The sequence below is a fragment of the Silene latifolia genome, unplaced genomic scaffold (assembly GCF_048544455.1).
Source record: "Silene latifolia isolate original U9 population unplaced genomic scaffold, ASM4854445v1 scaffold_57, whole genome shotgun sequence".
In the NCBI taxonomy this organism is placed as follows: Eukaryota; Viridiplantae; Streptophyta; class Magnoliopsida; order Caryophyllales; family Caryophyllaceae; genus Silene; species Silene latifolia.
The window spans coordinates 4509390-4524278 of NW_027413480.1; the positions used below are offsets into that span (position 1 = coordinate 4509390).

Sequence of the window (14889 nt, forward strand, 5' to 3'; positions counted from 1 at the left end):
CTATCGTCAGTAAGTCCTTGATTTCCTTAGTTCATTGATTAATCTTTTAGGGTTTGGCTTGAATTGTGAATTGGGGAAAAAGGGGTTTTGCATATGGTGATTATTGTTTATGTGATTATTGTTAGGTGAGGACTTCGTAGAAGAACCGTTTTAGATTGCCTTGCTTGTGTCTCTTGCAGTTGTGCTAAGGTAGGGTTTCCTACTTAGTTTTACTGTTTAATTGAATTGAGATTTATGTGGTAATTGATGTAGGATTGATATTGTGATCATCTGCTAGTGTTGTGTTGGTGTTGGTGTTGGTGTTGGTGTTGGTGTTGGTGTTGGTGTTGGTGTTGGTGTTGGTGTTGGTGTTGGTGTTGGTGTTGGTGTTGGTGTTGTGATGATGGTGGTGGAGTCACTTGCGGGAGTGGCTTAACACCCTAGTTCGCCCTCTGTGGAACCCGCTACGGGAGGGGATGTGCACATTAAGGGACAGGGATTATTACTCGTTGATGAGCGGGAACATGGTGGGTGTGGCTGCGGTCCCCCACCGCTGATTGTTGTGATTGGGAGTTGGAGATGGCTGATGATCAGTGTTTATCTTTCGTACTTGTCTTGCTTTGATTATTCAGTAACTGACCCCGTTGTTGTTTTATAAAATCTGTGGTGATCCATTCTGGAATGGTGAGCAGATTGTGACAGGTGATGCAGTTCTTTAGCTGTGGGACAGTCATGGGGAGTCATCACTCGAGTCTAGCTTCCGCCGTCAAGAGACTTAGCTTTTATTTCTAGTTGTTTAGCTTTTACAGTTGTACTTTGGTTTTGATTTTGGGAACATGTAATCGTTAAACTCGGTTACAGTTTAATAAATGTGTTTTGGATTGTTATCTTTGATATACTAACCTCGGACAACCGAGATGGTAATAGTCTCTCATGCCAGGGTAGTCCTTGGTAAGATACCTTGGTATGACGGGGTGTTACAAAAGGCATGTCTTGAAGTCTACCATGGTACAAAACATTTACAAGCAAGAAAGAAGACTAACTAGGACATGAAAAAGTAAAAGGATGAAGCAATTGAAGATTTGAGGTTTTGTTTGCATAAGGATCGACTTCAAATGAGTATATCTTGAGTTTTAGAGCTCGTAGCGATACAAGGCCAAGTGGAAATGAAAGCTTATGTTCTTAGCTTTCCAACGACAGGTCAAACGCCTCATTTGGCCAAGTAACGAGAGAGATATGGCCTTTTGAAAAATGCAGTCCATGGGCAAGGGCGCACCGTGCGCCTTTCCCAAAGCTATAGGGCTCACTGTGCGCCTATTTTGGGTGTTACGCGTTTTGATTACGGGCTTCCATCCAACTTAAGCACATCATTTCCTCTTTAACCTAGGACTATATATAGGTGAATACCATTAGGGATTCACCATCTTATACTTTATTTTGTTAATCAAGTTGTATTTCGAAGATCATCTTAATTTGGGTTTTAGATCTAATATGGAGAACTAATCTCCTTGCTTACTCCAATCCCAAAGGTGTAATCTTTGGTTGTAAGACACTCTAATCTTTCCCTAATTATTATTATTATTGTTAATCTCTTGTATTTATTGTGTTAATTGTGGAAACCTTGTTTAATACAAGCAATTAAATGTGATTTCCTTGTTGTTTAATTAAATCAATTTCCTCAATTACATGTTGTTAGGTTGTTAAGTGAGATTTCCTTGCAATCTATTATACAACACCTTGTTATTATCTTAATGAATGTGATTTCTTCTTAAGTTAATTACAAGTAAGAGATTACCTTCTCATTAGGCATTAATTGTGATTTCATTTTGTCTAATTAGCCTTGTTGAATCTCTCATGCCTATATCTTCTTGTTGATTAGCCTAATGTATGGGATTTCTACTTGGGTGAATCAATGAGTTGGGTTAATTGATTAAGTATGTATTCCTTGTCTTTAACCATTATTAAGGAGATTTAGGGGAGAAATATCCACAATAAGGTAATAGTAATTAATTGGGAAATTATTTGTGTCAATGATCAACCATTAGAGGACCACTAATGGGATTAGGTTAAGTCTTCCTTAAACTTGATAAATTTTCATCTTAAAACTTGTTTGATTGATTACTTGCTACTCACTCTTATTTGAATGTTGTTTTGCTTTTGTTACTTTTGAAAACCAAACCAAAAACCCCACTTTTTATTTACCTACTTGTTTGTTGATTACTTTACAACTGTTCTTATAATATAATTGAAAACACAATACAAACCACCCCCCCCCCCCCCTTTTTCTTGGGTACGATCCCCTTCTTACTACTTTCTTGTCTTAGAATTAGTTTAAATTAGTATTAAATGTGGCTTATAAATTGTTAATTTGGCCGTCTTAAGTAGCGATATTTTAGGCATGTCAAATTTTGGCGCCGTTGCCGGAGAAGTGGCCGAAGTCGGAGTGAAAACCCGAAAGGGCACTCCGGGCCAAATGAAAAAATGAGAGCGAGCCACGAGAGATAGAGTGAGGAAAATGCTAAACCGAAAACCCGCAAGGGCGGGCGGTTTAGGCAAAATGAGAGATTTAGACAAAATGAAAATGATTGAAACTCTCAAGTCTTGTCACATAATTTTACTATTTCCTATTCCTACATGTCTTGGTTACATAAGTGGAGGTGGTAAGGAAGGCCGGAAGGGTAGGCTAGTGGTGTGCCAAGACTAGGGGGTGTGGAAGCTTACTTCAATACTAGTGCTTGGCATACTTGTTGTTTGGAGTGGGATTTCTTAGGCTTGGCTTATGCATTGTTTTAGGTGATGAGTTGAGGTCACTTGTTGTTTTTGAATTGTTGAGATAAGGAGGAATTTGAGGTTGCATACTTGTTGAGCTAGGAGATGCTTAGATGAATATGGTAACCTTGTTTTTGAACCAAGTGGAGTGATGAGGGGGAGTGATAAGGAGAATGGTGATGAGTTGTGAGTGAATTGTGAATATTGTATGTGGATTTAGGAACATTATTAGAATAGGGAAGCTATAAGGAGGGCGTGTGAGAGAGGAGAGACTCTTTATGGAGGATTTGGGTCACTTATCTTATTGAGGAACATGTTGGGAGGTAATAGTGGCCATGAAGTGAAATGATGAGGGTGATATAAGAAGGTAGGGGTGCGAGAGAAGAGGGCGTGTCCATGTGAGCTTCCCCATGCTTTTCTTGTGGGTCTTTACATTGATGATTGGGTAGTTGATAGTTTGCTCGGGACGAGCAAAGGCTCAAGTGTTGGGTGTTTGATAAGCTCATATATTTACCATCTATTTACCGTATTTTATGCATAATAAGCGACACTAGGAAGCGATTTTGCTTGATTTATGTCCTTGTTAGCCAATTCCGAGTGTCGATTTGTTAAGGAGGATTTGGTCGTGTTTTAGAGGAAGCTCGGGGTGGTTCTAATTCCCAAGTAAAGTATGGAAGTAAGCTACAAGAGAACAATGAAAGAACCGTCTAAGAGAAGAAGCAAAGGAGAAAGTTTAAAGCGAAGTACAGCACGTTGGGCGCACCGTGCGCCCCTCCCTAAGCTATAGGGCGCACCGTGCGCCTTTCCTGGGCATTACGCGTTTTGTTTACGGGCTTCCATCCAACTTAAACCCATCATTTCCTCTTTAACCTAGGACTATATATAGGTGAATACCTTAGGGATTCATCATCTTAGCTTTATATTGTTAATCAAGTTGTATTTTGAAGATTATCATCTTAATTTGGGTTTTAGATCTATTATGGAGAACTAATCTCTTTACTTACTCCAATCTCAAAGGTGTAATCTTTGGTTGTAAGACACTCTAATCTTTCCCTAATTATTATTATTATTCTTAATCTCTAGTGTTTATTGAGTTAATTGTGGAAACCTTGTTTAATACAAGCAATTAAGTGTGATTTCCTTGTTGTTTAATTAAATCGATTTCCTCAATTACATGTTGTTAGGTTGTTAAGTGTGCTTTCCTTGCAATCTATTATGCAACACCTTGTTATTATCTTAATGAATGTGATTTCTTCTTAAGTTAATTACAAGTAAGAGATTACCTTCTCATTAGGCATTAATTGTGATTTCATTTTGTCTAATTAGCCTTGTTGAATATCTCATGCCTATATCTTCTTGTTATCTACCCTATGTGTGTGATTTTCACTAGGGGAACTAATAAGTTGGGTCAATTACTAAGTGTGATTTCCTTGTGATTGACTTCTAATTAAGGGAATTTGGAGAATTAATCTCACTAATAGGGCAATAACATTAGTTAAAAGGATTGATTGAGTGGTTTTATCAACTAAAGTGCCTCACTTTATTGAGTTGGGTTAAGTCTTTCTTAAACTTGATAAATTTTCATCTTAAAACTTGTTTGATTGATTATTTGCTACTCACTCCCCCCCCCCCCCCCAACACACACACACATTTACATGATTGTTTGTTGATTACTTTACAATTGTTCTTATAATATAATTGAAAACCAATTGCAAAAACCCCCTTCTCTTGGGTACGATCCCCTTCTTACTACTTTACTTGTCTTAGAATTAGTTTAAATTAGTATTAAGTATGGCTTATAAATTGTTAATTTGGCCGTCTTAAGTAGCAACATTTTAGGCGTGTCACGTGGTTAGTATTATTGTTGGAGGGAAGGACAATGCTGTGGTCTTTGGTTTGAGTAAAGGATTGTTGGGGGTAGCAATCAAGTCCCACATTAGAAAAGTTGAATAGTTGTGCCTTTTTTTTTTTTTAATAAGAGAATCATCGATCCATTAGCATGACGCCTATGGGGAAAGAGCCAAAAAATAAATTCATGGAAGTTTGGCTCAAAGCATACAATATCATACTAAGTGATGGCATGGAGGAATGATAACGAGCCGAGCACGAGCCTGACCACTTGTGCTCACGAAGCAAAACTCGAGCTCAAGCCGGTCTAACTAGGGGCTATAACGATTTCCATTTACTAATCAATGAACTTTGCGAAGCAGCAAAGAAGTAAAAAGCAGAAATGTCGGCAATACACAAAATTGGGGGTTTGAAGAGAGTAATTCTACATATGCCCAGCATGTTTTTGATTTATCATTTAAACTACAAGTCGGGTTATTCAACGAGGTTGATGAATGCGTCTAATTCCTTGATTATAGCCCGTGTAGTTCACGCACCTGCCATTATACTTGGCCAGCTCAATCGGAGAGTTAGAAATCACACCCCTTCCCTTTGGTGACAATGACCACTTGTCGAGATTCTTTGTCAATGCTCCAGACGTGAATGCTGGGACTGTTTTGAACATTAACACACATGTTCAGATGAAATTTGTTTGATAAGACAGAAGAACAATATTCAAAAATCTATACAACAATATACTGTATGTCATTTTTCTAGATGCGACAATCTAAAGAAGCATATAGAGTCTCAAAACATTGAGATAGATATCGTACCGTTTTGTGCCTTAACATCTGCCCTCAAGCCAAATCCACCATGATTGTCGAACACTCCAATAAACTCATCAAACTCTGCTTCTGCATTCGGGAATTCGTCATAGTCAACATCAAAAGTTTCCGGCAGCAAATTCGCGATGTCATCATCCTTGGAATCATTTGATTCCTCAAAGCTTGTATCTTGATGTTCCGTCAGCCAATAGTCACGAAACCATACGGAATTCTGCACCAAATTCCACCATTCTGTAGAGAAATCCTCCACTTGTCGGTACATGGCAGGAATAAAGGGACGCGCATTTGGGTTCAGTACAGATCCTCTGCCCGATACTAGCGTCATCTGTGTGTACCGTACCACCACCAACAAGCGATCCCTAGCATCGTCAGATAATCAAGCAGACAAATTCTCAAATGGGATTGTTTAAGACATTATGTTTTTTGTCCATTTACCACCTAGGTTGCACCAAAACGGACACGGACACGGACACTGACACGACACGGACACGTGACACGGCATCCCATGAAATTTAGGACACGGGACACGTCATTTAAATTTAATAAAATATATATTTTATAGTTATATATGTGATTTTATTTTTGAAAAAGTATTGAATATTAAATTTAAATAAGTGAAAGTAAAACTTACGTTAATCATAACTCATTCTCATTTCCAAAACCAAAAAACAACTTATAATCAATCTATTTCGACATCTCATTACTAGTCTAAAGAACATCATTTGTCTCCGATTCAGCTTATTTCCCCACCAAATTCAACCATATAACAATTCTCGCCATTTACCTTAAATTCAACTTGATTCCGTTTGGAGGTGTGTCCAAATACCATGGACACGACTCAAAATACCATGAACACGTGTCGGACACGTGCCCAAATAAAAGATGAAAGTTAGACACGGCTTTACAAGTGTCCGACACGTTTTGACGTGTGTCCGACGAGTGTCGTGTCCGACGCGGGAACGCCGATTAGGAGGAGTGTCCGTGCTACCTAGTTTACCACTAGTTATCCCATTCTTACATTTATTTGAGACATTGTAAATGAATACCCCATGATTTTCTCAAAAAGTATTCCGTTCATTCAAATCCAAACTCAACCTTCACTTTTTTTACGGTGTTAATGGACGAAGAAAATCTTTGATAATCCTTGCAAGATATAAGATAAAATATAGACATGCATAATCTTGTTTGATTCACCTTTGTAAGTACAAATAAGATATCAAACTTGTATATTTTTTTGTAATATGAAATTAAAGATATTTACGTTATAATTTGTGCATTTAACGAGTGTCTAAGAAGGAAATGATTGTGAGAATTGGCTAAATGAAGTCTAGTGTGGTTGCTCAATTCATAAGAAATAGAACATTATGCGGAAACCCAATTTGTGTTCCTACATAGGGTAGAAAGTCGCTTATCTAACCCCTAAATAAGTAGGAGTTCCCACTTCCGAGATTAATTAAAGTTCTCACATTCAACAAAACAACTCATGATTATAAGTTTATATAAATAGGTCACACGTTAGAAAAATTCATATAAATTTAATCTTCGTGGGAATTCTACAAATCGATACCCCTGATTATTAGAAGCCCTCTTCTCAGAACCTCTAAACGTATTACCAGACTACCATATATGACTTGCCAAACTAATACGAACAACAGTGTCTGTAGTTCGTATTAGTTTGGCAAGTCATATATGAGGGAATGAAGCATGGAAAAATGTTTGAGACACAATTAATAAATTAAATCTGAAACTCAAGAGTCCCAACAGGTATATAGAATATTTGTTCAAATTATTAGCCTACGTGCTAATTTTACATGTAATAGAATTACGAAAAAGTTCTGGGTCCTTCGAAAGGACTGTACTCCTTCACCTATTCCCTTTATAATATTCTGTTTGGTAGACTCAATTTAGGTGAGGGAATACGGTCCTCCTGTGTAAGACCCAAGAATCTCTCAAATTGAACTTAAAACTATACGAAATGCAAGACAACATAGCATGCATTACAACGTCTAATAAATGACAAGCATGTATATGTTACCTTCAAAATTCCAACAATTGATGAAGTTGAACTTCTTGTTGTTCTTCAAGGTTCTGTGTGTATTGCAAGTTTAGGGTGAAGTTTTAAAGGATAATAATCAAAGGTAATAGATAGAAGAAGGTTATAGATATTTTTGCAGGCAAATGCCGGTACAAATTTGGCTGTATACAGAGGTGACGTGTGGGGCCAACAATGAACCAAGACAAGACAAGGATTACGTTGAATTACCCTCCTCTTATTTCTTCCCTCTCCTTCTATTTTTTTGACATCACATTCTCTTTCATCCAACTCATTTATCACTATCTACATCTTCCTCCTTCTCTTCTTCTATTTTTTTCCCACAACAAAAAGGATCCTCTCTAGTTCCTTTTTCATATTTTAATTATTTTTTATTGAAAATTAAATAAAATAATGTTGACAGGCATTATTTCTATAGGGGGATGGGTACAAGGGTCTAGGTTGTACTTCCTCTAAAAATAGAGGAAGTCTTCCTCTTCCTCTTTCAAAGAGGATGATCAATATTAGTTCCACATTGAAGAGCACATCCTCTTATCACCCTCTCTCATTTAAGAGGATGTTGAATCATCTTCAAAGTGGATGCTCTTATAATCAATAAGAATCCTCTCCATTTTTTTCCCTTCATTTCCTTTCACAAATCTATTTAATAATATTATCTCTTCTATACTTTATTAACCCTTTATTTATATGCATAAATCGGACACCATTCGATATTGACAGAATACAATCGGTACCGCTGATAGGTAATGGCCTCTCCATTTCTTTTTAGGAAATGGTGAGGATTTTAACTCAATTATAATCTACCACAAATTCAAACTCCCTCCATTCAACTCTATTCTCCACTCTACCACTTTACTTTTTCACGTTTGCCAACGCGTGTTTTTACGCAGTAATCGTTAGCTACGTATTTGCAAAAATTATAAAAGTTGGATATTTTTAATATACTCGTAAAGACGAATCAAATAAGATCCCATGTGAATATATTTTCGCTTATGTATTGAGAGAAAATCGAAACTGAATATTCACTTGTGAATAGTGTAAAAAAATGAAAAGTGGTAGAGTAGAGTTGAATGGGGGAAGTATTTGTTAGCAAGAGTATCCGTCATAAGGGCATTCACAATAGATGAACCTCTAAAGAGGTTTGTCATATGACACATCATCAAATTAACAAACTTGCCCAATAACAAATTCATACATAACAATAGACAAACTTTTTCAAGGTTTATGTTATAGAACCCACTTCAAGTTATCCATTTTTTTCTCTCATATGTTGGATACATTTTAAGGACCACCACTGCCATGTCATCCCATAAACCTGTATAGAAATATCTAATCATTCTCATCTATGAACCTCAACTCACATTCCTAACAATAGAGAGATTTGTCAACAAACCTCTAAAAAATACACAAACCTTTATTAACAAACCTTTATTGTGGATGCCCTAAACTTGTGATGGCTGAAGTAAAATCCACATAAATAAAGACAAGTCATATGTGACTTTTTATTCACTTTACGCATCTGGGTGATATTTAACTTATTAAAAAGCTTTTAACGGGTATATCCGTCACTAAGTAAGACTTAAATTCTACAATATATGGAAACAAGATTATTTAAGTGGCAAATTATTATACGACATTAAGACCGAGTATAGTACGACATAAAACTTGGGTGAAATTCTCAAGTTTAAGCCTTTTCAAGAGGAAATCTTGTGGAGCATTCTTGACCTGTGTCTAGACCTGGCAGAACGGGTTAACGGGTCGGGTTCGGGTCAAGCCAATTCGGGTTGGGTTAGTTCGGATTTCTCATTGATTTCGGCTTAGTTAGGGTCGGGATGGGTTATTTCGGGTTTCGGGATTGTTGATCGGATTTGTTTCGGGTCAAGCGGGCCGGGTTGTTTCGGGTCAATGAATAATATAGAAATAGTCATTTCAAATCTTTTCGGTTCAATTAGAGTTATATTTTGCCGGGTCATTTTCGGGTTTGGTGGTTTCGGACCGGGTCATTTTTAGGTCGGGTCAGTTACGGGTCAAGAAAGCTCGTGTCATGTTCGGGTCGGGTCTGGTCAATTCGGGTCTTCGGGTCACATTCGCGTGATGTAGTTCGAGTCAACTTTGGGTCTCGGGTCGGGTAAATCGGGCCGGGTTGCTTTTGCCAGTTCTACCCGAGTCCATGTCTTATAGACTTCGAGTTTGTCACCCTCGGATGGCTTACCTAGTATACGTGGTTTGCAGGCTATTACATATATCGAAGGGTTTACCAGTGCACACCAAAGGTAGCGGTTGCGGTTCCCTCATCAAAAAAATAAAAATAAAAATAAAAATTAGTACAACATAAAAAATAACCATTTTTGATAAATAGTAATTATTTTTTATAAAAAAATGATCACCATTTATTATTCTAAAGAGTTTAAAAGTCAAAAAGAATATTAGCCATGGAGAATGACTTTTGCTAGGTATTTCACTAATTTTCAGCTCATATTTATATAAACGGTTTAGGCTTATACTCATTTTATCTTCTTATAAGGTTTATAATTTTCTGAATATAAAATAAAATTTAGGGATATTCTACGGTGTATCTCTAAGTTTTTCGGTTTTCTATGTTGTACTCCTAAGTTTTTCGATTTTCTAAGTTGTAACCCTCAGTTTTTTATATTATACCTTGTACCCCTGAATTTCTTACTTATTTCTCCATCATGACCAAGTTTAACTCTCTATTAACTTTATCACTATCAAACAACCGTATTTTAACTTTTATTCTGACTTATTAGTGTTGTATCACCACCCTATATGAGAAATATCATAAATCACTTTTAATAAGCATGAACTATTATTAAAAACATTTGTTATGATTCATGACATGATAATGAGGATTTGATGAACTTTTAATGAGATTTTTAAACTATTTGGTGGGTTAATAGGTAATGCCGCCAACTAATAAGTAAATGAGTAAGTTATCGAATAATTGGAATGATAAATAAACGATTTAATAGGTCAATTAAGTTATCGAATAATTGGAATGATAAATAAGATCATAGTATAGACTAATTTATAGAGTTCAAGAGTACACTATAGAATTTTAAAAATGTAGGGATATAACATAGAAAACCGAAAAACTCGAGGGCACCCCGTATAATATCCTAAAATTTAAAGATCGCAAGTATGTGGGGGAGGAAATACATGGTCGAAAACTTGTAGGATTATAAATCACCAACTAGGGAAGGCCTTATGTCACGGCTTGGGTCTTTTGTGTCGGAATATGGAGCTCACCCTTACCTTATCCTAAGGTAAGAATCCAAGCTTGAGTAATGAGGTATTGCTCACTATCACTTGACGGTAACATACACTCGACTTTCACAAAATAAAAAGGTAAACTTACAAGCCAGAGGCGCTTTGAGAAGAGGTACATACCTAGGCATAGATTAATAGACATACAAATGAAGCTACATTAACCAAGTTGGATATCAAAAGCAACAAAATTTGATACCATTAATCAGCAAATGCTAGGAAACTCTAAACATCTTCCCAACAAAAAAGAAAATTGGAATAGTTTTCTCATATCAGCCTACTCAACTGATATTCCGAATCATTTTTAATAACCTTCGCTAAAGAACAAACAAAAGCTCAAGTATAGTCTCTACTTATTCTTGATAGAAATTCCAAGATCCCCGGCTACAATAAGTGTAGTAGCCATACCTAGGAACATCCCGTGCTCAATAATACCAGGAAGTCTCAAAATCGCATCACTGGCAAGGTTCAAATCACCAAGATCTTCCTTAATATACAAGTCAACAATGTAATTTTCATTATCGGTAATAAAGGGCTCATTATCACCGAAAGTCCTCAACTTGGCAACACACCCTTTATCCTGAAACAAATCTCTCAACCTGTCGGCAGAGAATTTCCAACAAAAGGGCACAACTTCAACCGGTATAGCCAAACCGGTCCCACCTAAATACTTAACTAACTTGGTATCATCAACAATTACAATGAACTTCTTCGTTGCACTCTCAATCATCTTTTCTCTAAGCAAAGACCCGCCTCTTCCTTTAACCAAATTCATGTATGGATCAACCTCATCTGCCCCATCAATTGCAAGATCGACAACGGGGTATGTATTCAGATCGGACAATGGAATTCCACAAGAAATGGCCAGTTCATGAGTCATTTTTGAGGTGGGTATACCAATGATGTTCTTCAACTTTCCTAGGCGCAATAACTCACCTATTCTAGCAACTGCGTGTTTTGCAGTAGATCCAGTTCCTAAACCGATAACCATACCTGATTCGACATATTCCACTGCCTTATATGCTGCAATTTTCTTCAGTTCATCTTGGGTTAATATCCCTGGAGAAGATGACCCATTCATTTTGGCCTTTTCCATGACTGCTTTATCTGTGCAGTTAAGAAACATGTGTGTGGAACTCAGTGGCAGAATTAGGATTTTGTGAAAGAGGTGCGACACAATTCAAAGTATACCATTCTTTTAGGGACACCGGAATTACTTATTACAGAGTAATTATTGTATGATTTATTGTAACAAAGTTGCAAATAATAGAAAGGTATGGAAAAGCTCACTCCTTTCCAAATGATAAACTAGGTAAAAGAAATCATTTTCTTAGTTATCATTTCACTATCACGCAAACCATCTAAGGAAGTCACGCATAAACTTGAACAGTTGTGTAGGCATCAATCGCTTTCACGAATTACCTAATAAATTACAAATCATGTTGCATGAATTGAACCATAAGATTCTGACTGAAGAAGCATGCTTCATGACTTGTCCCATACCATAAATATGTAGAAGCATACATACATGTTGATCAAGGAAAATGACATAAAATATTTAACTTGCGTCAACTTTGTAAATACATAATAATCCTAGTGTTTATTACTTACACTTAATAATTACTTCCTTAGTCCAGGTCATTTGTTTAGCTATTCCATTTTTGGGTGTCTAGGTCAATTGTTTACATTTCTATTTTAGGAATTTCTTTTGTGGGCAATTTGATACTCCACACCCAAATTGGTCCACTTGTCATCTAATAATTAGCCCCCTCCTCTTTTCCTAGTCTTTTTGCGAAAATCAAAGGTAAACAAATGAGCGGGAACGGAGGTAGTAGTAGAGAATGGCAACTTATTTCAGAAATGGCATGTGTCTTTATCCATCTTTCCATCCCATTTAAAAGTACAGTGTCTATCTCAACCATTTGTTTAGCTTGATTAAAATACCCTTACAAAGAATATAAACGTAATCTTACTTAAGTGACAATGTTGTATAATAAGCTGAGCAATGGGTGTACAACAATGTATCACATTGGTACACCGCCAACACGACCAGATGAATAATCCGTATTGCTACTTGATTAGGTCACAGCCTCACATGAATGAGAATATTCTTATAAAACCCATTGCAAGCAGTGGTGGTGTTGAGACCCCACAGCTTGATTCTTTACGTTTTCTTTTCAACGTAAAGAATCAAAAGTAATTGATAAAGACCAAAACATATGCTACAACAGAATTCGATTTCAATCTAATAAGAAGCAAACTTAGGGTAAAAAGAAAAAAAAGAAAATTAGGGTGAAATTCAATTGTACATCTAAAATCAAAGCTGCTATTAAAGCAAAACAAGAAAAAGAAGGGAGGAGGTGGTTGTACGTACCTTGAGTGAATAAGTAGTAGGATTAATTGGAAGGAGTTGGCGCCACGGTGGTATAATAATGGAGGAATTGAAGAGGAGAATGTGTGGATGAGGCAGACGAAAGTGGTGTGTCAAACAGAAATGGATGAATACGGCTAATCAAGTTACCTAAACCCAATTCACTTTAACTAAACCAAAAACCTAACTTGTGTCCCACTGTCCAGCCAGGCTCCACCACACTAACCAAAAGGGCTTCGGATCCTCTCTAATGGAGTTTCCTCTTTTCCTCTACTTCAATTTAAGACGAGTGTTAGGCTCCGTTTGACAGCGTACTTCAGGTATCTGATTTGCCTGAAGTAGTTTTTTTGCAAAAAAAAATCAGGTACCTTATTTTTTTAGTGTGTTTGGCAATTACTTTATTTGACTAAAAAAGTACCTGAAATGAAATGCTACCTCATATAGCATTTCAGAAATCAGGTACCTGATTCATTTTTATCTACCTATTTTGCCCCGAATTTTAATGACCTCAATTAAAAAAACCTCATTAGACTTACTCAAAAATAAACACACAGCCGTTCACCAAGTTCTTCAAAACGCAAAAGTTGAGCGTCTGATTGCTCCGTCACCGACTCACCGTAAACGCTTCAACTTTCTTCTACGGATAGAGGTATCTTTGTTTATTTCTTTTTCATTAATTTAGCTTGAATTGATTGAATTGGCTCCATTAATTATCTAGTTATGAATAGAAACCCCAATGGAAATTATAGTTGGGTTATGTAGATGATGATGATAGCTTGATTATTAGGAGTTAAACATGTTATTTGCTTGGTCGATTCCTGTAAATTGGGCGTCTTTATATTTATAATTTATGATATATTGGGTATAATGCTTTTCTGCTAGTGCTAATTATGTGGGTTTTCAATTCATCGTAAATTATTTATGATGATGATGATGATGATGATGATTATTAACTATTATTGGTTTGGTTAGACATAAAATTATGACTTGCAGGCACATTGGTTTAATATAGGACCATAATTTAATAGTAGGTTGTTCTTGTCGTTGGCTATTGATTTGTCTTAAATGTTCTTCATGCCAACACACTGAGAATGCATCACAAGAGGACCATGGTAAATCGGCTGCTACTAGTGAGTGATTATATGTGCAATGATTTGCCCAATATGTGATGATTAATGTTTGCAGACCATGCTCTTATTATAACTGCCAATACTTACCTTGGTAATAGTTGGATTTTTGTCAATGAATTGCTCGGATGTGTCGACTCATACAGCTTACTTAATCATAGTTGTACTTAGTAATTTCATAGGGGGAGTTGTACTTAGTAATTTCATACAGCTTACAATGGTACTTAGTACCTGATAAAGATAAGGAGCGGCTTCCAAAAATCCATGTGCACCTGCAGTTAGAAATTGTACTTCTAGAGCTTAATTTCATAGGGGGAGTTGTTGATTTCATTATACTTCTAGAGCTTAATTTCATAGGGGGAGTTGTTTCTTTTTTTTTTTCAGTTACGTAGGTTATTATGGACAGTGAGGAAAGGAAAAAAGAAAAAGCGTAAATTATTTTGGATTATGGCGACAAGTACTACTTCCGCCATATCAACTTATTTTTATAAATATATTTACAAGGAACCATGCATGACTTCAATTTTTACGGGAGAGATTTGGATGCAAGAGGTTTTGAATGGGCACCCTATTCGGTGCGTAAATGCTTTTAGGATGGAATCAAGTGTATTTAAGCAACTATGTCAAGACCTT

General features: G+C 36.5%; 2 protein-coding genes across 3 annotated transcripts; both read right to left on the reverse strand.

Annotated features, from left to right (window-relative positions):
* Positions 1-4744: 4744 nt before the first annotated feature.
* On the reverse strand, positions 4745-7606 carry LOC141639818 (protein EARLY RESPONSIVE TO DEHYDRATION 15-like). Of its 2 annotated transcripts, none has more exons than XM_074448859.1 (4): positions 7456-7606; positions 5409-5745; positions 4935-5247; positions 4745-4886 (listed from the first exon to the last, which is right to left on the reverse strand). In XM_074448859.1, exons 2-3 carry the CDS (start codon positions 5743-5745, stop codon positions 5075-5077), a joined length of 510 nt encoding a protein of 169 aa, XP_074304960.1. In that variant the 5' UTR covers positions 7456-7606; the 3' UTR covers positions 4745-4886; positions 4935-5074. The 2 variants fall into 2 exon arrangements, with proteins under 2 accessions (XP_074304960.1, XP_074304959.1); XM_074448858.1 differs by having other exon boundaries at positions 5409-5779; positions 7456-7560.
* A 3256-nt stretch (positions 7607-10862) lies between these two features.
* LOC141639759 (putative ribose-5-phosphate isomerase 2) lies at positions 10863-13279 on the reverse strand. The gene is made up of 2 exons (XM_074448807.1): positions 13133-13279; positions 10863-11865 (listed from the first exon to the last, which is right to left on the reverse strand). The coding sequence occupies exon 2, from the start codon at positions 11852-11854 to the stop codon at positions 11108-11110; it is 747 nt and encodes a 248-aa protein (XP_074304908.1). The 5' UTR covers positions 11855-11865; positions 13133-13279; the 3' UTR covers positions 10863-11107.
* Between the last annotated feature and the right edge of the window lie 1610 nt (positions 13280-14889).